Genomic DNA, 25,256 nt, shown 5'->3' with positions numbered 1-25,256 from the left:
AATCTGTCTTATCTGTTATCCACCCTCATCAATTTAGAGTCTGTTACTGTACTGTAACAGTCGACAGTCAGATAGTGGATGATAACACCGTCAATGACTGCTTTATGCCCTCACAACCAATTAGATTGTTATATTTATGGGGAGATGATTCTCCCCAAATTTGGAAGGAAATTTTGTCTTTAGATGAAATTATGGAGATCTTTTACTTGCTGATGTGGGGGCAGGCAGGCGATATCAACAGTAAATGTCAATCATTCATTGTCTAAGAAAGCTATTTAAATGTCTTGAATATATCTTTCAATTCAAGCATGGTGAAGATACCAGCAAAGTTGTAAAATGCACATTTTTGAGGATGGCTAGACAATAGCTCACTCAAAATTAATGCACCTATAATGAAGAGGCTGTTGCCTTAGATTTTGGGAGACCGTGTGATCATGCAAGAATATAGATCTGCAGACAAGGATTCTGACATAACAGTCTGCCACACGGACTGAGACTTGCCAACAAGTATCATTGAATCCCTACAGTGTGGATGCAAGCCCTTTGGCTGATTGAGTCAACACCGACCCTCCAAACAGCATCCTACCCAGACCTGTCCCCCTACCCTATCCTTGGGACCCTGCATTTCTCATGGCTAATCCACCTAACCTGCTCATCCCTTGACATTACATCAGTTTTCCATGGCCAATTCACCTAACTGGCACATCTTTGGACTGTGGGAGGAAACCAGAGCACCTGGAAGAAACCTATACAGACACAGGGCAACTGTCTGTGTGGAGTTTGCAAAGTTACCAGAGGCTGGATTGAACCTGGGTCCCTGGCACTGTTGGGTAGCACTGAGCCACTGTGCTGCAGAAGTCTGTTCATTATTCACCAGGTAAAACAAATGAGCTATTTCCCTTTAACTAGATTTTTCTAAAGGTATATATACACATCCAAAGACAGCTGCTATTTCCAGTTCTCAGCAATGTACTCCTGTTAGTGTCTATTTTGTGATGTTGAAGCAGTTTTTCGACTAAGTTAATATAGTGAGCCACACTAAAATAAAGTCGTTATTACAGTTTAGGAGACCATGTGGTCCAGAGTCTATGCCATCTCTCCATCGAACAATCCAGCGAGTCCCATGCCTGAACTCTATTCTGCAACTCTCAACCTCTACTTTTATTAAGAGCATTTTCAAGCCAAGTGTTTTCAACAGCAAACAGTTGTAATCGTCATCCACTTATAATCAGTTAAAGTGCTTTAATTTTTGTTTTAAAAACATATTAATCTAAGCCTGTTTGATTCTGATAAACACAAAGAATCTTTGGAACATGAAGGCAGCAAGGTCACAGGCAATTAACCAGAGACACCAAGGCTGTTTGCTGACCACACAGTTCAACTGAGATCACGTCCGTCTGCAGTCTGTGTGCACAAAGCTCTGACCCGAACCTGCCCCAAGTTACAACCATCCATTGAGAAAACTCACCTTCTTCATGTTGGCTCCCAGTTTAGGATAAGGCGGCTTGTTCACCCGACTCCAGTCCACTGGGACTTTGATCTTTTCGTAGAGCTGCAGAATCACCAAGGCATCTTCCAGGTCACTGCAACAAGACAGGCTGTAAATCATCTCCACAATATGTTAATGAGAAAATAGGATCAAATGTTCAGACTGTGCAATCAGAACAGCTCAGGGTTGAGGTGCAGTTATGGATATTGGTACGTGCCAGGATGCTCAGACCCAGAGACTGGTGCCGATCGACTCGTATCAGGAATTTGGGGGGGGGGGGGGGGGGGGGGGGGGGGGGGTAGGAGGAAAGAACTCAACATTGGAGAAATGGCACGTACGACCACACAGGCAGCAAGTAATAAGGCAATACCTTTCACCACCCCCACTAACCCCGGTCCGCAGCCCCACAACCTCAGAACTCAAAACCAGTTTAGCATTTTCTTTTAAATAGTAATCCTGACAGTGAAAATAAAAGTATTCAACTTTCAAAATATTCAAATAACATCCTGCCTTCTATAAAGCAGAAAGTAAACTGCAAACTGCATTGGTAGATATTTCTTAATTAACACTTTAATGCTGTGAATCTGCCGCATTTTTCACTAATCTAGCAAACCATACACAGTGTGCTTGAAATTTATTCACTACTTACCTCAGGATTCACGAATGGGTCATGGCATTTTTGGACAACAGTTTAGTATCTACCTTTTAAACAGCAGACGTTTCAATCTGGTTTTATATTGTAATTGGCGGTGTTTAGTTTAGAATATAGCTTGAAACCCAACTCCTAGCTCGAAACCCAACTCCTAGCTCGGACTGGAAATATTTAACAAGTGTACCCATGGATAGGAAGTACTAGATTGGAACAGTATATAGTACCATCTTAATGGCAGTGCAGCAGAGGTACAGTATCAAGACAAGACAGATTTATTAATTAAATGTTGCCCTTAAACTCAATGCTTCAGGAAATTTCCAATACTAATAATAATCTTTACTTTTAATATTACTAACACCCTATTAGCCAGAGATTAAGCCATAACTACTTCAAATGAACAGGTTATCACCTAGCTGAAAGTTGGCCACGAATCCAGTGCAGAATGATTCACAGCAGCAGAAAAGTTAGAAAAGTGAAAGCGTTTAAATAAAAAGTTGCCAGCAAAGGTGTCAGCTGTGGCCCAGTGGTGACACACCCCAGTGTCAAATGGTTCTGGGTTTAAATCCCAAAAAGTGGTGAAATGAGCATTTAACGTAGGGTTAGTGAGGGAACACTGTTCTGTTGAAAGTGTTGTCTTCATGAGCAGAGATGTTAAACTGATGTCTATTTCTCTTGTAAAAGTTCCCTCAGTACTATTCTCAAGGTGAGCTGGGGAGGTATCCCAATGTCCTGCCTGGTAGTTATTACTTAAGCAACAAAATGCATAATTTATCTGTTTTCTTTTATAGAAACATAGAAGCAGGAATACCTCAAGTTTGCTCTGCAATTCTAAACCAAGTACCATATCACTACATTCATGCATTATCCCCATATCCCTTAATGCCATTAGAACAAGAAATCTTCCAAGCTCTCTCGCTTGAACTTGCTTGACTGAACCTCCACAGCTTTCTCGGGTGGAGAATTCCAAAGATTCAAAACTTCTGAGTGAAGATGTTGCTCCTCAGCACAACCTAATCAATCTGCTGTTACATCTTCTGGTCTAAATAACTTGCCTTTTATTCAGAGACCGAGTCCTCTGGCTCTGGTCCCAAACAGTCCTTTCTGTACTTTCTCTGTGCATCTCTAAGAATTTTGTAGTTTGAGATTGTGACTCAGTTTTCTAAACTGCACAGAAGAGGGGACCTATGTCCTCAATAATTCTTCATATTTCTGAGGTTCTACTTTTCAACTATTTCCCAAATTCCTATCTGTGGCTTTTAGGGACCTCATTCCTTTTTTTCCCCCCAAAGAATCTAATATCATCGGAACCTATTTCTATGCTTTATGACCCTAAGACAGCCCCACTATCATGGAATCAGCCTGGTGAATCTCCACAATGTTCCCTATACGGGAAGTGTATCCTCCCACGGGCCCAGAACTGCTTGCAATGTTCAAAGTGTGGCTTTACCAGTATTCTGTACAACTGCAATCTGTGCTCCTGTACCAAAACCCTCATGCAATAAAAACAAACATTGTTTGTCTTTTGGAATTGTTGCTGCACCTGTCCTCTGCTCACCTTCCAGTGACTTGAACAAAGATATGGAAGTTCATTTGGATACAAATGTGATCATACAGCTGATTCCAGCAACTCTCAGCCTTGCTGTGACAGTACTATGGATTTAAGAGTTTTATTGTTGTGTCCTGTCTTTCTTAAAAATGAAGAAAGTTTGACAGAGAGGTGATGAGCAGGCTACTCACAGCCAATAATGTAAACAGTTTGAGATATCTTGGAGTTTTATTTTAAATTCAGAACAATTGAAGCAGCCCGAGCGGGTGGGGTCAAGTTCACACAGAACCAGAAGTTTTAGCTTCTGAGGAACAGCAGTTGCTGGGATCGGATGTTGCAGTACATCTCTCCCTGCTTCTTTCTTTCTCTCACTCCAAATTTTCTCTTGATGGTTTTCCTCCTGGGCTATAGAACTGTATAAGGAATAATCTATTTCATTGAATTTACATTTACTAAAAAAAGGTGTGTTTAAGGGATGTTACTATATTGGAATAGTTATTGTTTAGTAGCTAAATAATCTATTATTCTGTTAAGTTTTCCAATCGAGTTTAGTTAAAATTCAACAAGATTAACTTTAGTGTCTAAATAAACTATGTTTTGCCTCAAGACTGGTAGTTTGATCAATTGAATTGCAACCAGAATGCAAAATCTGGCACTTGCCTTTAAAGTAAGAAGTTAGGGTCTAGGTTATCTTCTTAGGATACCTTGAGGGGGTCTGGTTTGCAAGAATAAATGCTAGGTATTGCATTTTGGTACAACAAACAAGGGTAGGGCTTACAATTAATGGTAGGGTCTTGGATAGCATTGTAGAACAGAGAGAACTAGGGGTGCTGGTACATAATTCTTTAAAGTTTGCATCACAGACAGACAGGATGGTTAAAAAGGCATGCTTGTCTTCATTGCTCAGTCCTTGGTGTGTAGGAGTTGGGAACATTATGTTGATGTTGTACAGGACATTGGTGAGGCCTCTTCTGGAATCCTGTGTCCAGTTCTGGTCGCTCAGTTATCGGAAGGATATTATCAAGCTGGAAAGGGTTCATAAGAGATTTTGACAGGTATGAAAGTTTTGAGTTATAAAGGAAAGGCTGAGACTCTGTTCATTGGAGCATAGGAGGTTGAGCAGTGACCTGATAGAGTTTATAAAATAATGAGACATATAGATAGAGTTGATAGTAGCTTTTTTCTCCCCCCAACTAAACTGGGGAATTTCAAGGCTAGGCGGCATTTTTTTTTAAAAAAGGTGAGAGGACAGAGATTTAAAAGAGACAGAAAAAGCATTTTTTTTACACTGAGGGTGATTCACATATGGAATGATCTTCCAGAAGTAGTTTTGGATGCAGGTACAATTACAACATTTAGAAGACATTTGGATGGATATATGAATAGGAAGAGTTTGGAGGGATATGGACCAGAAGCAGGCAGGTAGGACATGTTTAGTTTTGGATAATGTTCAGCATGGGCTGATTGGACTAAAGAGTTTGTTTCTCTAGGACTTCGTAGCATGGCTAATTAGCTGCTGCAATCTCCACATTACAACAGTGACTAGATTTTAAAACTGTTGCTTGAATAACTCAAGGTTGAACACCAAAGCCAAATCTGGAAGATAAAAGGACATGTAGTCAGAAGACTGATCTGACAATTATTGTGACGTGCAAAACTTACGTTTTTGGTCAAAGCCACCAGGACCAAGGTTAAATGGATAATATTCCTTTTGCTTTCTCTGTCTTAAGGATGACAATTACCATCCTTCAACATTAGAAAGAACATCTTAAACAACTCTGGAACTGTGAATTCACTGGGACAGCTAAGGCTCTGCAGGCTATCCCTGCTGTGGCAGAATCCATGGGTAATCTACCAGTGACAGGGGGGATGCAAACAACATTCAAACACACGAAAGACAACACAGTTCTGCAGGTCTGACGGTATTCCACTGAGCACTTCAATACGGATAGACTTTTCAAAAGCTCATAAGAACATAAGAAATAGGACCAGGAGTAGGCCATCTGATTCCTCAAATCTGCACCACGATTCAATAGGATTATGGCTGATCTTTCTTGTGGACTTAGCTCTACCTATCCACCCGCTCACCGTAATCCTTAATTCCTTTACTGTTCAAAAAAATCTATGTATCTTTGCCTTGGGAAAAGTAACTTGTGCTCTTTAGGAATGTGACAATTATAACCACCTTCAAAAAGGGACATCCATCACGGCACATGAACAACTGAGGTATTTCCTTGCGCAGGAAAAGTTCTGTTCGAGTTGTCTACTTCCTGTGGCTGAGGAAATCCTACCAATGACAACATGGCTTTTGAACCTTCAGGGGCAGACTTCTGACATAAATCTGCCCAGTAACACAGACTATGTTGAAAATATGTGGAAATACCTCACTGCAGTCATTGATCAGACCAGAGCAGATGACTCAGTAAAGTCACCAGGTTCTGTGCAAAGATATGGATGGCTAAGAGGCCTGATTGCAATCTTGTCACTGCTTCATGAAGCTGTGACTGTAACTGCCATTGAGTGGGAGATCTTCAAAACCCAAATGGGATGAAGCAAAGCGGCATGATGGCCTGGATTTACAATCCACATGACATTGGTTATTCAGCTTAAAAGTCAACCCCTCTCTGGTGTCAGTGATAAATAGCACCAAAACAGAAACCTCTTTCATCTCAGCCACCTCTGCCAAAGCTTAACTGGCCACCTTAGATCTACATGGTCATACAATTAGTGCACGACTACAGTGTCATTGCCATTCTCAATCTTTTCCATTTTGCTGACAAGGAACTTGTGGCTTTGCCAAAACAGAAGTCATATCAATCTGGACCTGGTCATTCAAACATTCTACCCACAGACATGTTAAAGACGACACTCTGGAATATGTTGAGCGCCTCCCAATCTTGACAGCCACCTCTAATGCCACCATTGACGAGGAGATCTAACACCATGGTCGTCTGTACCCGCTCAATGTGGTACAAACTCCAGCAATGAGTACTTGACAACAAATACCTCTGCGGCCACCGAAAGCCCTAGGTTCCAGGCCAGATGTTATCACTACACTCTGGTACTGCAATGAGACATTGACTGTGCATCCAAGGCACATAACATCACCAAAGAAATCCCAGTCACCTCTCTGCCCCCACCCTCGACCCTTCTCCAGATTCAGTGGAAGTACTGTTGAACAAACACTAGTGTCATTCTTGAATCCATTGCTACAAGAATTCAGGCAAACCCCCTGCTAAATGAGCTTCAGTGGATTAGTAAGTGTCTGGATGGCTGAACATTCCACCAATTTCTGCTTAGCCAACTCTCAAATTTTCAGTGTTCTCTGGTGGACAGTGGAAATGCTACAACGACACACTGATTTAGCAGGGGGTTTGCCTGAATTCTTGTAGCAATGGATTCAAGAATGACGCTAGCGTTTGTTCAACAGTACTTCCACTGAATCTGGAGAAGGGTCGAGGGTGGGGGCAGAGAGGTGACTGCGGTTTCTCTGGTGATGTTATGTGCCTGGATGCACAGTCAATGTCTCGTTGCAGTACCGGAGTGTCGTGATAACATCTGGCCTGGAACCTAGGGCTTTCATTGGCTTGCAGAGGTATTTGTTGTCAAGTACTCATTGCTGGAATTTGTACAACATTGAGCAGGTACAGACGACCATGGTGTTAGATCTCCTCGTCAAACAAGATGCCAATGACTATTTAAAAACTCAAGGTAATAGGGATAAAATTTTTTGTATAGTCAATAAATTTCTACACTAGTCTCTCCAAGTGCTACTTGTTCTCTCACTTTTTAGTGACTGCACACATATCTGGAGATTATTTAAACAATTAACAGTCATAAATGAGAAACAGACTGTTCAGACATATGAAGAACCACGGCAGAAATACATAACTCTCAGTAGATGTTGTCCTCTAATTGAGAGTAAAGTTATGGTGAGATTTCAACAGTGCTTGGCAGGGTGCCAAGTTCTTTAGAATACCCTGAGGTAGTGCTGTAACAATTCAGCGCTATGCCTAGGGGCTCCTGGCACAGAGGGAGGCAGTGACATTTTCAAATTATTAACACGTCATTGGTATGTTCAAACATGACTGAGCTGGACCATTACATCAAGTGGCTGATACATGTAGGTCTGAATTCAGATGGTCAACGTACGGTTAACCCTACAGAATGGAACATAGTCCACCCGTAACCTCGGTCAATCTCATTCTTTCAGTTTCCCTTACCTGTACAAGTGGTTTACCCGAGGACTCACACCAAGTGAGTTCATCCAGTTTCTGAATGTCCTTTCCTCTCTTGTTTCACCTATGGATTTAGAAAAAAAAGGTTAATTGGCCCGAATGGTTCACAAAGCTGTCAAACAAGATAGGAAGTAGAACTAGTTATAGAGATACAAAAACATAAATTTGAGGAGTTGGCCATCCAGCCTGGCACACTTGCTCTGCCATCCAAGGCGATAGGAATTAACGTACAAATTTTTTTTTGCTTTATTCATTCACAAGATGAGAGTCACTGGCCAGGCAGCATTTATTGCTCATTCCTAATAGTCCAGAGGGCAGTTAAGAGTCAACCACATTGCTGTGGGTCTTGAGTCACACATAGGCCAGATCAGGCAAGGATGGCAATTTCCTTCCCTAAAGGGCTTTAGTGAACCAGATGGGTTTTCCCAACAGCCAATGATGGATTCACAGTCATCATTAGATTCTTAATTCCAGAAATATATTGAATGCAGACTTCACCATCTGCCATGGTGGGATTCAAACCCAAGTTGCCAGAACATTATGAGTCTCTGGATTAACAGTCCACCGATAATACCACTAGGCCATCGCCTCCCCCATTACGGCTCCAATTTTTATTTTTTGAAATCCTCCTTCGTTAAATAAGGAATCCAATTCTGTGTATTAGACTAATCTTTTGTTTCGGCACCACACTCAATGACTATGGCTCAGCAGTTAGCACCGCTGTCTCTCAGCACCAAGGACCAGTGTTTAATTCTACCCTTGGGCAACTGAGTGGAGTTTGCACAGGTTTCTTCCAGATGCTCTAGTTTCCTCCCACAGTCCAATGATGTGCAGGGTAGGTGGACTGGCCATGCTAAATTGCCCACAGTGTCCAGGGATATGTAGGTAAAGTGGATTAGCTACAGGAAATACAGGATAACAGGGACAGGGTAGGGGAGGTGGGTTTGGGTAGGATGCTCTACGGAGTCAATGTGGACTTGATGGGCCAAATGGCCCACTAAAATTTTAAGGAATCTACAATTCTAATGACTGATCTTTCACAGCTTTCTGGAGCAGACAATTCTCAAGACTTTCACCCTCAGACTGAAGAGATTTGTCCACACTACAGTCCTTGATGGCCTGCCCCATGTCTCCTAGCTCTACAGCATGCCCATACCCCCATCTCTCCTCCCTCCCCTGTCCCAGATAGAGGAAACTTGCCTGCATCAACTCTGAACTACCCAAGAATAGTCAGTGAAGTAGATCATCCTTCATTCTTCTAAGTGCCAGAAACATTGACTATTTAATCTCTCCTCCCAAGACAATCCCCTCATCCCAGGATTTAGAATATCCACCCTGAGAGAAATTAGTTAGTTTGTCCATCCTTCGATGGGGAATACAGCAATGACAAGTCAAAGTTGGCAGCATAAATTAAAGGCAGACAGTAGATAAGGGTGCATCTATGGACACTGTCAACATGATCAACCATTGGTCAAGGTTCTACACATGATATTAGCAGCCAGGATGAAAGCAGATGAAATTGGAGGTAACTTCTGATAATGGGTTGGGAGATAGGATGCAGCAGGAAGGGTTTCACACTGTGTCAGAACTTAAGGAATAAGGGCAGGAGTAGATTGTGCAAACTATATAGCCTGCTCCACCATTCAAAATGGGCATGTTGAATGTTCTCAAGAGATCTGATTGGATCTGGGGCCTCATCTCTTTGCTAGATATCTATGTTAACAAATGGATGAAGGAAACAAGAGGAGTTGTATTTCAAGTTTACAGAGAATACTCAAGTTTGGAATTTATATATGGACTTTACAAAAGGAACAGAAACCAACTGAGTGGGGATAGGTTACAGTAGTTGGTGTCATAACATCTGACCTTTCTTAGTTCTCTATTTGCTCGAGTCTATCTTTCTAGACTCAATGGGCTGAACAGTGTCTTCCTGCATTGTAGGAATTCTATGATTTTACACATATTTCTGGAGACAAGCGATCCCATATCTTGGCTATGTGTTTTCCAGGGCTTTCAAGTTCTTCTAATAAAGTTGGTGTAGTGTACTCCAATAGCAAATGGTAACATTTTCTCGTGGGCAACAGTTGCATTAATTTAACAGGATAGATCAAGAAATCTTTTTGCAGAAAGTGCTCTCCTGATTGACCAGGACAGTAATATTGTTGCTAGATTAACAGCCTAGCCCCTCGATCACTGAGTTAGCCAGTAAGCTTACTAATAAACATACGTGAAGCGAATTTGAAAGGGAACGGAGGTCAGTGACCTGCCTGTAGCCATTGTAGGCCTGGATTTCAGTCCAGGACGTTCTTTAGCTGTTGGGAACACAGAAATAGAAAATAAAAAGGGGGCTGTAACTCAGAATTAGTAAATTAAAGGGGCTACGACTCTTATCAGATGAGGAGCAGATATCGATTCACAGAATCTTGGCCCGATCTTGATAGTGGAATCAAGGGTTATGGGGATAAGACAGGAACAAGATACTGATTGTGGATGATCAGCCACGATCATAATGAATGGTGGTGCTGGCTCGAAGGGCCGAATGGCCTACTCCTGCACCTATTGTCTATTGAACTGTTGATAGCTGGAGGGACTTTTTAACACTCAGAGGCATTCTAGTTTTTTCAGGATCTTACCTTCAAGAAGGCTCCAGTCTATGTCTTGGTTGTCAGGTTTCCGAAGAGCTGGATACTTGTTGAACAAGTTTGCGACAAATGCTAAATTTAGCTTAGGGTTTCCTCGGACCACATCTGTTGCGGTGACAAACTGTCTGCAGCCAAGCCGGTCAGCTTGCTGCAGCATGCATTCTGCTCGCTTCAAGTCGTCATTCTCCTGTGCATGCAATTGAAGCATGTGATTTCCCCAGTGAACAATGTGTTCTGTCTTACACGCCACAGAACCCAAAACCCACCTCGTTCTGTGTCCTCTCGGGCAGCCCTCCTGAATATTACCGTACAGTGCTGCTACCCTTCTCCACAGTGGACCTGAATTCCTGAAAGGATTGTCCTGTTTGCCTGCCGTTATTTCAGCATTTCTCTAACCTTTCCTTCATCCACCAGAATTCAGCTCATTATCAGAACTCCAGCAGGAATTCAGCACCTTGGTTAATTCTTTCATTTTAAGCTCCTATCCATCCTATTTTGAAGCAGCCATTAAGTCACTGGAATCAATGCAAATTGATAATGCATATATTTTTTTTTTAAATGGTAAAAACAGGAATTTCAAATCATAAACAGTTATATTACTTTAAAAGGAATCTGTTAACTAACAACAAAATAACAATACGCTCTAACCAATTTGTTACACAAGCAAAGTTAAAACCAGCACGCTACACAAGGGAAGTTAAACATTTTAAATCACTCACACAGAGGAAGAGTGAATATCTGATCAGTTTGCCCATTTACTAATATACTGCCTACGAATTAAACTCATTTTGTTAATAAGCAGTGGTGAGGGGCAGTGACCCTATCTCTGAACCAGGAGGCCTGGGTTCAAGTCCCACTTGCTTCGAAGCTGTATAATAGGATTCCTGAACAGGTTGACTAGACACTAATACCACCACCACTACTACAACAAGAACTGAAATTACTTGTGTAATGTATTAATCAACTAAAGTTAATGTGGTGCAGTGGTTGCATCTCTCTCTCAGGGCCAGGAGGCCCAGGCTCAAATCCTACCTACTCAAGGTGTGTTACAAAATTCCCGAACAGGTTAAGAAAATATCCACAAAATTGAATTAAACTGGTTAACCAGCAATTTTTACAGATGGTGTTTAACCCTTAACCAGCAACTTAGATAATGTACATTGCTGACCAGGTTGATTAGAAAACATCTAAACACATTGACCGGTTGCATAGAAGCACTGTTTTTCCTGTTTATTTTCACTATTTAACCAATCTTTCAGCAAACTGAATACTATTTTTCGTAATTCCAGACAATTGTTACAAGATGCAATGTGTACAGGTAGGCCAAGGGAAGGCAATAGGTTTTAATACTTACATTAATACCAGACATATCAACTGAAATTGGAGGCTTGTCCTCTTCATCACCTTTTGGTGCAATTTGATCGAGAAGGTGGAAGTAAGCCTTTGAATCCTGCAAGATTGGAGGGGAAGACTTAAAGACTGGCACATTCATTACAAAAATAATCAAGCATACTGGAAGACTATCACTACTCTCGGAGATTTTAGATTAATTCTGAAAGACTAAATTCTGCATGCAAACTAGCAGACCATGAGAGCCAAACACATGATCTCCAAGTACATTAAACCAACCTTAATTCAACACATTAAGAACGGTTTGAACAGATACCTTCAAATTACAGAAGTCAGTCAGCTTTGAGTTCACCCGTATGACAACAGTCCCAACACATGAGACATCCAAATGGCAGCATTAAGAATTCAAACAGTAGAGGAAAGTAAAACAGAACAGGATTTAGCATTCAAGGGAGACACACTGAAGGTGAATAAACACTCAAGGGTCAGTTATTGCACAACACCAAAGACATGATAAATATGCTTCCAATTATGTTGCAATTGCCTTATCTTCTAGATGCTACTTGGGAACACGGCAAACTTGTATCAAATGAAGCTTCACAAGGTGCAGTGATGTTACTGAACTAATGCTCCAGCGAATACACATTCATGCCCCCAAGACCGTTTGAGAACTTGAAATCACTTTTAAACATCGGAAATCAAAAGCTTGTGTCAGTAAAATGGACCGTAAAGCTGACGTGTGTTAAAAATCTCAATTTATCCTCGAGGGTAGGGCACCAACTGTCAATACCCATGGTGACCTATATGACCCCAGTCTGGCACATCAGTAAGTGCCCTGTGAGGTGGGAGAAGCTAACCATTTCATCATATTAAATGACCAAGGGCCCCAAATGCTCAAACAGAAACTGTTCTTGCCAATGATGCCCACATAGAGAATAAATAAGGAAAACAAAATCTAAAAAAAGGAAATAACAGTGTGAAGCTGGAGGAACAGAGCAGATAACTGCTATTTCTGACTCCAGCATTGGCAGTTCTTAGCAGCTCTTTTAAAAAAAAACTTAAATTTTTTTTTGCTAAAACCTCCTTTACATTACTTCTGTATTTTTCTCCAGCACCAACTTTAATTGCGTATGCAAAATAACAGAAAAGTATTGGTTGAAGTTAGACTTGGAACAAAAACAGAGGTTGCTGGAAAAGCTTAGCAGCTTCATAGCAACTTTGAAGAACATCAGAGTCAGCGTTTCAGGTCCAGTGACCCTTCCTCAGAATCATGGTAGCTAGGAAAATGTTGGTTTATATGCAAAAGATAGGGTGGAGAAGGGGGGCATGGGGAAGGGGGTAAGGAGAAAAATATAGGTGGGGCTAGAGACCAAAAAACAGAATTCTGTTGGACAGACAAAGTAGTTGATAATGTTCTGGCTAGGAGGATGAATAACTATTAGTGGAGACTGTTAGTGGCTAACAACAGGCAATGTGTAATAAAAAAAAATCCAAAAGAACTGCAGATGCTGTCATCAGGAACAAAAACAAAGTTGCTCAAAAAGCTCAGCAGGTCTGGCAGCACTTGTGAAGGAAAAAACACTTAACATTTCTGGTCTGGTGACCTTTCCTCAGTGGTAGTGTGTAATAGCAGGCTGTGATAACAAGGCCTGGTGTGTGGGGTAGGGGCCTAGGACATGGGAACAGTTCAGGCCCTAAAATTATTGAACTCTGTGTTCAGGGTAAACTTGACTTGTTTATGTTAATCTTGTCTCCCAGTCAGTCAAAGGCAGCAAGCTCTGCTCCAGTCACTAATCAAGCAAACACTGCACCACTGAAAGTGCTGCCTTTCAGAACTGACACAAAACAGGCATTAACTGATTGAAAGAAATACCACAGCACCACTTGAAAAGTAGTCAGGATCCTGGCTGACACCTGGCTCAAGGTGGCCACTCACCCTGGTGAATATTTAGGGGATACTGCTGTGCAGAAAATAGTTGCATTTTGCTTAGGAAACGTATACACTGAATGAACAGAAATTCTGGGATGTGCCATGGACATTAAATTCATTGCACGGAATGCAAGATGTTCTCTTTTCTCTTTCCCCTGAATGGTGTTTGAAACTTTGTGTCTCAATGTCAAATGAAAGAGGATGCTGGATATCTCCAAAATAAAAAGGGAACACATTCAAAACTCAGCAGGTCTGGCAGCATTTGTAGAGAGAGAAAAACAGAGTTAATAAATTAAGTCTAAAGCCTCTTCTTCAGAACTCAATTCTTTGAAGAGTCATCTTTGGACTGGAAACATGAACTCTGTTTCCCTTCAACTGATGCTGCCAGATCTGCTGAGTTTCACCAACATTTATGAATATTTAAGGGGTAGATTGATCTTGCCCTTTCCATAGTTCAGTCAATGGGTAGATCTAACCATGTGCCAAGAATGAGGATATCCAGGCTCAATCCCACCTCCTGGTGTCTCTTTGGGATATTGAGCTCCAGAGTAAGACAGCATGTCAGTATTTGTACTTGGTAGAAAGGAAAGGATCTGACTCAGACCTTACTATCTGAGTCAGGAGTGCAATACCCTCACCTGCCTAATCCTACTGCAAAAGAGGCCAAGGAAAACACAAAGCTAGCACACTGGGCAAACAGGTTATCAGGAAAGCTAATGAAATATTGGCTCTTATTCAAGCAGATTGGAGTATAACAGTAAGGGAGTTCTACTGGAACTATACAAGGTGCGAACGAGACCACATTCATAGTACTGTGAGCAGTTTTGGTCCCCTTATTTAAGGAAACATATTATTTCATTGGCGTTCAGAGGAGCTTGACTAGGATGGTACTCGGTGTGGAGGGATTGTCTTACAAGTAAAGGTTAAACTCTATGCATTGGAGTTTAGAAGAATGAGAGGTGATCTTGTTGAAACAAAAAGGATTCTTAAGGGGCTTGATAGAGTTAATGCTGAAAGGATGTTTCCCCTCACGAGTGTTTGGGACCAGATCGCATAGTCTCAGTATAAAGGGGTGCCAATTTAAGACTAAGATGAGGAGGAATTTCTTCTCCCAGAAAGTGGAGTATCTTTGAAACGCCTGGCCACAGAGTTGTGGCAGCAGTCCTTGTGCATGATATATCCATTCACAGGATGAGGGCATCATTGGCCAGGCAGCATTTATTGTTCATCCCCAATTGTCCAGAGGGCAGTTAAGGATAGTTGCTATGGGCCTGGGATCACATGTTGGCCAGACTACGTGAGGATGGCAGTTCCTTCCCTAAAAAGGGCATTAGCGAACCAGATGGATTTTTCCTGACAATCGGAAATGGATTCACGGTCATCATTAGATTCTTACTTATAGCTTCTTACTGAATTGAAATTCTACCATCTGCTGCGGCAGGTTCGGACCTGGGTCCCCAGAACATTATTTCAATCTATGGATTAACAGTCCAGTGGCCATTGCCTCCCCATGTTTAAGGGTGAGATAGATGGATTCTTGACCAGTCAAAGTATCAAGGGTTACAGTTAAAGGCGGGAAAGTTGATGTGAGGAAATATCAGATTAGCCATGATCCTATTTAATGGCGGAGCAGGTTCGAGGGGCTGAATGGCCAGTTCCTATATTTGTCATTCTTTTGATGTAAAAGACCCAGACATTACAACCCCTTGATACTGTTTCCCTTATTTAATGCAAGGAATTCAAATTCTCCTTTTTAAAAAAGTTGCTATATCTAATAAGCCACTGAACTGCTGTATACATGCAGCCAAGTACAGATATTTTGCTGCTTTTCAGAATAGGCTTACATGAGAACATCAAAGGGTAGAAAATGTCTATCCATCCCATAAAACCTCACAGCCTCTCCCACCTAAGTATTAAACTGCTTTTTATACATTCTTAATTCTTAGGTTTTGGCTAAGATGTGCTGGCAGTTACCTCAAGTGTCCAGTTAGTTGTTGTTCTTAATATCTGTTATATAATGTCTTTGTGCCTCTGGTTGTGAATGCAGATAGGTCTTGGGTACATTGTAGGACTCCTGGAGAAAAGCTTCACTCAGTAGCAGGGGATTACATGTGCAGATTAGATAATCCAACATGGAATTTAATTAAGTCTCTTTCCTCTCCAAAGATGAAAAACAGTGTGCAATTTGGAGGGGAGTGAACCAGAGGTGCTCATCTCAATGATCAGCACACTCACTGAACAAGGCTCTCTACCATAAGTTCTAACACATCACTTATCCCATGAAGATACACGTGGCAAATCATTTCAAAACGGGAGCATTAGGTTGGTCAAATGCATGTACAGCTTGAACAATTTCACACAATGTTTAGGGGGAAGTAGGTAGGGAAATGGAGACCATAGGTTTACAGTAAACTCGACTTACTTGAGCTTATTCTACTGATGACTGGTTCAAAAAGAGAAGTAGGAGACGTATTACTTCTACAGATATTGTTGAATCTGGAAAATTTTGATCATGAAACCGATGCAGTGCTCTGAAGTATTAAAGTAGTATAACACAGAAAGGGAGACCTTTGTTCCAGGGGAATTTAGACCTCAGATGGTTTGTGGTGGTTATGACAGGTCTTCTTGAATAAAAGAATATTAAATGCCATAGCTGACACTACTAAAGCAGATCCTCTCTTCATCCCTTTCAGTGATGAATGAGGGACCTTGCTATGCACAAAGTCACCATTATGTTTGCCTATGCCACAATGCAATACATTGTTCGTAAATGTTTCAAGGCATAAACAGGTTTCAGTGCTGCTATATAAATGCAAGTTCTATCTTTTCCAAAGGACTTAGGAGAAAACGATCAATTAGAGAGCAGTAGAGTTGTTTAATGCAACAACTGCAAAATTATCACTGCACAGATTTACTGTGGTTGGAGACCGAAGTACACTGACAACTTTGCTTTTAACAACCACGCATTTGGGGGGGGGGCAGGGGCGGCGGGGTGTGTGGTGGTGGTGAAGAGAAGGAGGCGGCGATTCAGCCCTCAGAGTCTGTTCTACCATTCAATGGCCAATAATCCAATTTAGTAGCCCAATCCTGTACTCTCCCCTTCCCTTTGATCTCTTTCGCCTCAAGAACTATACCTAAATGTTAAAAACCAAAAAACTGTGGATGCTGCAAATCAGGAACGAAAAGAGAAGCTGCTGGGAAAGCTCGGTAGGTCTGGCAGCATCTGTGAAGAAAATAAATCAGAGTTAACGTTGCGGGTTCAGTGACCCTTCCTCAGAAGCAACGATCCCGCAACGTTAACTCTGACTGTTTTCTTCTTCACAAATACTGCCAGACCTGCTGAGCTTTCTCAGCAACTTCTGTTTTATACCCAAGTCTTTCTGGAAAACATTCACTGTTTTGGCCTCAACCGCTTTCTGTGGCAGAGAATTCCACAGGCTCACCACTCCCCACGTTTCCCCTTGGAGTGAAAGCTATCCAGTTCTTCCTACCAACATGGCCTATCAATGAACAACAAAGTGATGCTCACAATGTCATGACTGGGCAATTGCCCTGCAGCAGTCCATCCCAGGGCCCTCTTTGAGGTAAGATGTCAGGATGGCAAATTTCCTACCCAATGCCACAGAGATCACTAATGCCGTAAGCACAGCCTCAGTTTTAAGACACTGTACTGCAATCATCTCAGTGCACTTTGGGATAGGCGAGAAATACAGCCTTGCCATCATGAGCCGAGAAAATACTGAAACTAGGTTTCCTCTGAACACCTCATTCGTACCTTGATATCACTGCTGAAGTTGTTCACTTTTTTGCAGCCGGCACTTTCCAGGTGGTAGTTTGCCCAACGTAGCAACAGCTCCTCAGGTGATAGCTTCATCAGGTCCTCCAGATCCTCACCCTCTCGCAGCAGGGCTATCAGTGCTGTAGACAAACATCACCTATAAATAACAACGGCCGCACCCCTCTCCTCAAAACTCTTCAAAGAAAAAAAAGCTGTGTTCTGGAGTGCTGATTTGACCGAAATAACAATGACATCTATGTCCATGATGAATAACTACTGGATTTCCAACTCCAAGGGTGTGCGGATGGGGAGCATTGAGAGACAGAGGCTAATTGGCACACAGTTTGCTAAAAACAGTACAGCTTCAATAGTATCAGACTGTAACATGGTTAGAATTCACAACTGCTCCTCTGTCAGGTCACTTTTGCTGAGTGACACAGTGTAATCAGTCACATGATCGACAAATTGAAAAACGTAGGTTTGTCGAATTGATGTCATCCTAACTCAAATGGAAGCACGAGGGTTACTGGCTGGCCAATTCCCGAAAGTCTGCACCTTTGAGCTGCTACTGCCCCTTATGAGCTGGGTTACCCAGGCTCACATCTATCTCAGATTTACTGTCACGCACACAGTGTCCATTACCAACGTTATACTAGTTGAGGTACTTGGCTGTGCTCAAGCCAGGAGAGTGTGAAGGAAATCTTCCAGTAGATTCACCACTCACTGACCATGACTAAGGGGGAAATTAAAACAGAAATGTTACAATATTAATTCTTGGCCTGAGATTGCAGCCTGGGGGATTATAAACCTTAGTGGGTTAAGGTCCAATATGTGGAAGTCACAAGAATGTGTCATTAGGGACCAGTGAAGTGGGTACAACCCAGAACGATACCAGGACTATTTGGGTTCAGGAGATTAGACTCAGTCTCTTGAATCTGAAATGTTAAGGGGTAACTTGACAAAAAGTATTTAAGATATTATTTAAAATGGAGTTGATATGGTCAATTAAACCTATTTCCTCTGGTCAAAAGGAAGGCAACCTAACTTAGTGATCTAACTCTTTGATTTTCAAGTGTTGAAGGTGAGGAAATATTTTGTCACACTAAGAGTTATGGAAATCTATATCCCTGTCTCTCAAAATCTTATTGAGCCTGTGGAGCAACTAATAAAAAAAACGTAAAACTGCGATTGACTTGATTTGATTTTTGTCACATATCCAGGTACAGTGAAAAGTTTTGTTTACAAGCAGTACAGGCAGATCACACCGTACAAAGTTCATTAAGGTAATAGTACAGAGCAAAGAATACAATGTAATAGCTCCAAAGAAGGTGCACAGACAGTAAGCTCAACATCAAATTTAAAATTTGAGGGTCCATTCAAAAATCTACTAGCTGCAGTGAAGAAGCTGTTCTTGAATCTATTCGTACACGTGTACACACTTATCTTCTGCCCAACTGAAGACAGTATGGTAGATAGGTCGATAACCATTTACACTTTTACCTAAGGCAAGTTCGAGGTTAAGAATCAGTTCAGCCATCATCTAAGCGGACAGCAGAACAGACTTAAGAAATAGCTTTCCTTTAGAATGTGCTTTTCATTACAAGTGGAACAATCGTTAACTTAAATCAACCCATAAACCTAAAACTATAAGACCATAAGACATAGGAGTGGAAGTAAGGCCATTCGGCCCATCGAGTCCACTCCGCCATTTAAATCATGGCTGATGGGCATTTTAACTCCACTTCCCTGCACTCAACCCGTAGCCCTTGATTCCTTATGAGATCAAGAATTTATCAATCCCTGCATTGAAGGCATTTAACGTCCCGGCCTCCACTGCACTCTGCGGCAATGAATTCCACAGGCCTACCACCCTCTGGCTGAAGAAATGTCTCCTCATTTCAGTTTTATATTTACCCCCTCTAATTCTGAGGCTGTGCCCACAGGTCCTAGTCTCCCTAACGGAAACAACTTCCCAGCGTCCACCCTGTTAAAAGGGATCAGACTGCTGCCCTTGAGCTGACACCAGCACCTACCTTCATTTCTGCTCAGTTCAATATCTGCAAACAGGCCAATTTTGATGACCTGCCACAACAGACCTAAGACAAGGTGAGGCTTCCCCTCTTTGAGATCCTCAGCACCGATGTTAACTACATGGCACCCAATTGCTGAGGCAGAATTCAAAGCCAGATTCAAATTCTCCTGCAAAAATAAGGAAAGGTTGTAAGCAGTGGTGAACATCTGTATGTGTCACAGTTAAGAGAAAGCAAAGTCAAAGTCATTCTGGCAGCCAGCAATGTATCTTGCTGTCAAAGACAAGCACATTAATGCAGTGTTAAAATGGCACATAGGCTGAATTAATAAGAATTTATGCAAGCTGAGCTGGCTACCTGTATAGTGAATGGGGTGAGCTTCTTTTTGTTAATCGTCCTCTCATCAATGGTGTCAGGTACTGACAGATTGATCATTTTACTAGATTAAAAAAGAAGTTGATCAGAAATGTATAAAATGAAAAATATCCATGACAGAGACCTAGTGGCCAGCAAATCAAAAGAAAAATTGAAACAAACAAATCCCACAAACCTTCCTAGAGGTAACTAAGAACAAGGAACAAAAAATAGTTTTGAAAAAATTGACAACAACAAGAACACGAACAACAACAATAACATTAAGACCTTATCCATTCTACCCTTTCCAACTGCACAGTGAGGAATTCTCTGGTTATAGACAGCAGAAACAAATTACTTCTGGGTTTCTATTAGAATCATTCAGACGCACATTCCTGTTTCTGGAGCTGAAGTAACCAAGGGATCTGTACACAATACCACTGAACTTAAGTTGAATGTTATGTCTCTCTTTCTCCCTCTCTCCAGACAACTCAAACTGGGAGTGGGGGAGGGGACTGATTAAGAGGAGCATTTCCAAGACTCTTACAGAAATGTTAAACACATGACATGAAAAGGAAGTGGCAGAAGGTGAGATGGGGATTACAAATTCATTTATGGAAAGCTGCCAACCGATTAAGTAATCAGTTGACAAATTTGGGGCACCAAGTGAAAGTCTGGAAATAGGGAAACAAAGCATCGGTAAGAATTCCCAAAATCCACAAACCTGCCTGCCCTGGTCGACCCATCGTCTCAGCCTGCTCCTGCCACACCGAACTCATCTCCACCTATCTGGACTCCATTTTCTCCCCTTTGGTCCAGGAACTCCCTACCTACGTCCGTGACACCACTCACACCCTCCACCTCCTCCAGGACTTCCAATTCCCTGGCCCCCAACACCTCATCTTCACCATGGACGTCCAGTCCCTATACACCTGCATTCCGCATGCAGATGGCCTCAAGGCCCTCCGCTTCTTCCTGTCCAGCAGGCCCGACCAATCCCCCTCCACCGACACCCTCATCCGCCTAGCTGAACTCGTCCTCACACTCAACAACTTATCTTTTGACTCCTCCCACTTCCTACAGACTAAGGGGGTGGCCATGGGCACCCGCATGGCCCCCAGCTATGCCTGCCTCTTTGTAGGTTACGTGGAATAGTCCCTCTTCCGCACCTACACAGGCCCCAAACCCCACCTCTTCCTCCGGTACATTGATGACTGTATCGGCGCCGCCTCTTGCTCCCCAGAGGAGCTCGAACAGTTCATCCACTTCACCAACACTTTCCACCCCAACCTTCAGTTCACTTGGGCCATCTCCAGCACATCCCTCACCTTCCTGGAACTCTCAGTCTCCATCTCAGGCAACCAGCTTGTAACTGATGTCCATTTAAAGCCCACCGACTCCCACAGCTACCTAGAATACACCTCCTCCCACCCACCCTCCTGCAAAAATTCCATCCCCTATTCCCAATTCCTCCGCCGCATCTGCTCCCACAACAAGACATTCCACTCCCGCACATCCCAGATGTCCAAGTTCTTCAAGGACCGCAATTTTCCCCCCACAGTGATCGAGAACGCCCTTGACCGCGTCTCCCGTATTTCCCGCAACACATCCCTCACACCCCGCCCCCGCCACAACCGCCCCAAGAGGATCCCCCTCGTTCTCACACACCACCCCACCAACCTCCGGATACAACGCATCATCCTCCGACACTTCCGCCATCTACAATCCGACCCCACCGCCCAAGACATTTTTCCATCCCCACCCCTGTCTGCTTTCCGGAGAGACCACTCTCTCCATGACTCCCTTGTTCGCTCCACACTGCCCTCCAACCCCACCACACCCGGCACCTTCCCCTGCAACCGCAGGAAATGCTACACTTGTCCCCACACCACCTCCCTCACCCCTATCCCAGGCCCCAAGATGACATTCCACATTAAGCAGAGGTTCACCTGCACATCTGCCAATGTGATATACTGCATCCATTCTACCCGGTGTGGCCTCCTCTACAGTGGGGAAACCAAGCGGAGGCTTGGAGACCGCTTTGCAGAACACCTCCGCTCAGTTCGCAACAAACAACTGCACCTCCCAGTCGCAAACCATTTCCACTCCCCCTCCCATTCTTTAGATGACATGTCCATCATGGGCCTCCTGCAGTGCCACAATGATGCCACCCGAAGGTTGCAGGAACAGCAACTCCTATTCCGCCTGGGAACCCTGCAGCCTAATGGTATCAATGTGGACTTCACCAGTTTCAAAATCTCCCCTTCCCCCTAAACCCTAAACCCTAAACATCCCTAAACCAGCCCAGTTCGTCCACTCCCCCCACTGCACCACGCAACCAGCCCAGCTCTTCCCCTCCACCCACTGCATCCCAAAACCAGTCCAACCTGTCTCTGCCTCCCTAACCTGTTCTTCCTCTCACCCATCCCTTCCTCCCACCCCAAGCCGCACCCCCATCTACCTACTAACCTCATCCCACCTCCTTGACCTGTCCGTCTTCCCTGGACCGACCTATCCCCTCCCTACCTCCCCACCTATACTCTCTCCACCTATCTTCTTTTCTCTCCAACTTCGGTCCACCTCCCCCTCTCTCCCTATTTATTCCAGAACCCTCACCCCATCCCCCTCTCTGATGAAGGGTCTAGGCCCGAAACGTCAGCTTTTGTGCTCCTGAGATGCTGCTTGGCCTGCTGTGTTCATCCAGCCTCACATTTTATTATATTGGTAAGAATTATGTTCACTCACTTGTAGTACAGTGGTACTATTCCTACCCCTGGACCAGAAGGCCCTAATTCAAGTCCATCTGCTCCAGAGGTGTGTAATAGCATCAATGAAAAAGTTGATTAGAACAGATTAAATTTAGAAAAATTATGCTCACGCACATGCCTTGTGTTTGAAAGTAGTACAGTTAAGTTAGCACTCCCACAAGATTTGGTTTTGTGTGAAATGAATGTTGGATCACCTTGGAACTAAAAACGCTCCACTCACTCCTGTGCACTATCCATCAAAATGCCTGTTTTAGAGGTTTTCTAATTGGCTCTGTTCAGAGATTTGGAACACATCTGGAGCAAGTGAGACCTAAACCTGGGCCTCCTGTTCCAGAGACAGAAATGATGCCAGCTTGGTGACACCCTTCTGGGACCCAGAGGTGGGATAACAGAGGTGGGTACACAGCTCTATGACCAACTGCTTGACTCCATATTCTAAGCATAGGATAGTGATGTCAATTAATACAGCACCCAGACAGTATAGAAAGACAAATGTGGCTCTCTCTGATGCGGATAGTGGCAGGACACATCAGGCCAATTGGGATGTACTGGGTGAACCTTGTGATCATCCTAATCTCAAATAAATGTGAACCCCATGTAGAAAATGCAGGGATAGCCAGGACCCATGTAGGTTCCTACATTTACTTCTCAAATCCTGAAGGAGACTTTGCTACAAGTACTGACTAGGCTGATAAGTGGTAAGTAACATTTCCATCACACATATACCTTGGCTTGACTATCTTCAACAATGCTGGCTAACCATCCCCTTGACATTCAATGACATTATCATCACCAAGCAACAACTGGGAGTGTTATGTCCGATGAAAGACTCAGCTGGAACAGAAATGCTCTCACACCAGATTACAGGCCAGCCATTCTGCCTTGAATGGCTCATAGCCTGACTTTCCCAAAGCAGAGAGGTCTACCACCTACAAAGTGACAGGTCAGTAGTACGATGCAAAACTACGCGGATGGATGTGCAGTTCCAATACATGAAGACCTCACCACTAACCAGGACAAAGTAGTCTATTAGTAAGCAGCCATCCACAATCTTAAAGTCCACAACCCCTCCGGTCTCAGCAGAAAATCAAGATGGCAACCTTGGGAAACTACAGATGGCCTCGCCAATAGTACCCACACAAAAAAAATTAAAAATATACATGAATGCTAGGACCCTGGGAAGTACCAAGGATCAGTGGGACATTGATGTGCACGTCCTCCATTCCTAAAGGCAGCAGGACAGGCGGACAAAGTGACTGGGAAGGCAGAAGGGATTCTTGGCTTTATTGGAGAGGCATTGTATTTAAGAGCAGGGAAAGTGATACTGGAACTTTACAAAAAGGTTGCTTAGGCCACAGCTAGAGTATTGTGTGCATTTCTGGAACCCACATTCTAGGAGGGAAGTGACAGTATTGGAGAGGGTACAGAGGAGCTTTACCTGGGCTGCAGAGTTTCAGTTATGAGAGATTGGATAAACTGGTTTTTTAAACCTTAGCGCAGATAAGACTGAAGAGCATGACTGAAAAGTATGAGTCTTTTATATTTGGTTGACAAGGAATTTTTCCCCTTTGACGTAGGGATCAAATGAGCAAAGGGGTATAGGTTAAAGGTAGGGGGCAGGAGGTTTAGAGGGGATTGAGGAAAACAAAAAAAAACACTTTTTCCACCTGAAAACAGGAACCTGGAACTTACTGTCTAAGGGTGGTACAGACAGAAACCTCAACATTTAAAACATATTTTTATGTGCACCAGTGATGCCAAAGCACACAAGGCTATGGGCCAAGTGCTGGGAAATGGGATTAGGATAGTTTGGTAACAAAGTGTGGGGCTGGATGAACACAGCAGGCCAAGCAGCATCTTAGGAGCACAAAAGGATCAGAAAATCCTTTTTCTGATGAAGGGTCTAGACCCGAAACATCAGCTTTTGTGCTCCTAAGATGTTGCTGGGCCTGCTGTGTTCATTCAGCCCCACGCTTTGTTATCTTGGATTCTCCAGCATCTGCAGTTCCCATTATCTCTTAGGATAGTGTGGTGGTTGTTTTTGATCAGCACAGACTTCAATGGGCCAAAGGGACATTTTTTTGCGCTGTACATCTTGATGACACTGTGGCAGTGTGAACATACGAATTAACCAGAATATGGTCGTAACTGTATAGTTAGTGGAAAGTGTTGTGACTGTAATGAGATCAACCAGATGGAGCTCATAGGAGGAGTTGTGATTAGATCAACTTAACAGCCCCAGGAAACCCTGGCTGATAGGCATAAACAGGGGTGTCAGACATCCTGTTCACTCACAGGTAGCTGTGAGGGAGCTGGATCAGTATCAAGGACTCTGTAAATTAACGGGTGACTTGATGATGGGATATTGGCCTCTGTGGGGTTATTTCTGAAAAGTAGGTGGAAAGGATGCTCAAAAGATATATCAGTGACTCAGACATGGTAAATTAATGTTATAAATTTGGGTATTTATATATTCTTG

At 43.0% G+C, this 25,256-nt stretch overlaps 1 protein-coding gene across 4 annotated transcripts in view; it reads right to left on the bottom strand.

The window, feature by feature from the left end:
• Positions 1-25,256, bottom strand: part of LOC125456812 (plastin-2-like) — a 71,867-nt gene that overhangs the window by 6,724 nt on the left and 39,887 nt on the right. For 3 of the 4 annotated variants that reach the window (XM_059650437.1, XM_059650435.1, XM_059650436.1), the window contains exons 6-13: positions 20,013-20,094; positions 19,659-19,824; positions 17,623-17,765; positions 12,234-12,257; positions 11,922-12,017; positions 10,559-10,754; positions 7,911-7,989; positions 1,469-1,583 (exon numbers count right to left, since the gene is read on the bottom strand). In XM_059650437.1, coding sequence (XP_059506420.1) covers positions 1,469-1,583; positions 7,911-7,989; positions 10,559-10,754; positions 11,922-12,017; positions 12,234-12,257; positions 17,623-17,765; positions 19,659-19,824; positions 20,013-20,094 — 901 coding nt within the window. The remainder of the gene's footprint in view (positions 1-1,468; positions 1,584-7,910; positions 7,990-10,558; positions 10,755-11,921; positions 12,018-12,233; positions 12,258-17,622; positions 17,766-19,658; positions 19,825-20,012; positions 20,095-25,256) is intronic. The other variant, XM_048540237.2, reaches the window with a different exon arrangement.

The sequence above is a fragment of the Stegostoma tigrinum genome, chromosome 12, assembly GCF_030684315.1.
Source record: "Stegostoma tigrinum isolate sSteTig4 chromosome 12, sSteTig4.hap1, whole genome shotgun sequence".
Lineage (NCBI taxonomy): Eukaryota > Metazoa > Chordata > Chondrichthyes > Orectolobiformes > Stegostomatidae > Stegostoma > Stegostoma tigrinum.
Note: the sequence above shows the minus strand (reverse complement) of the source record. Positions and strands in the feature narration are given on the sequence as shown.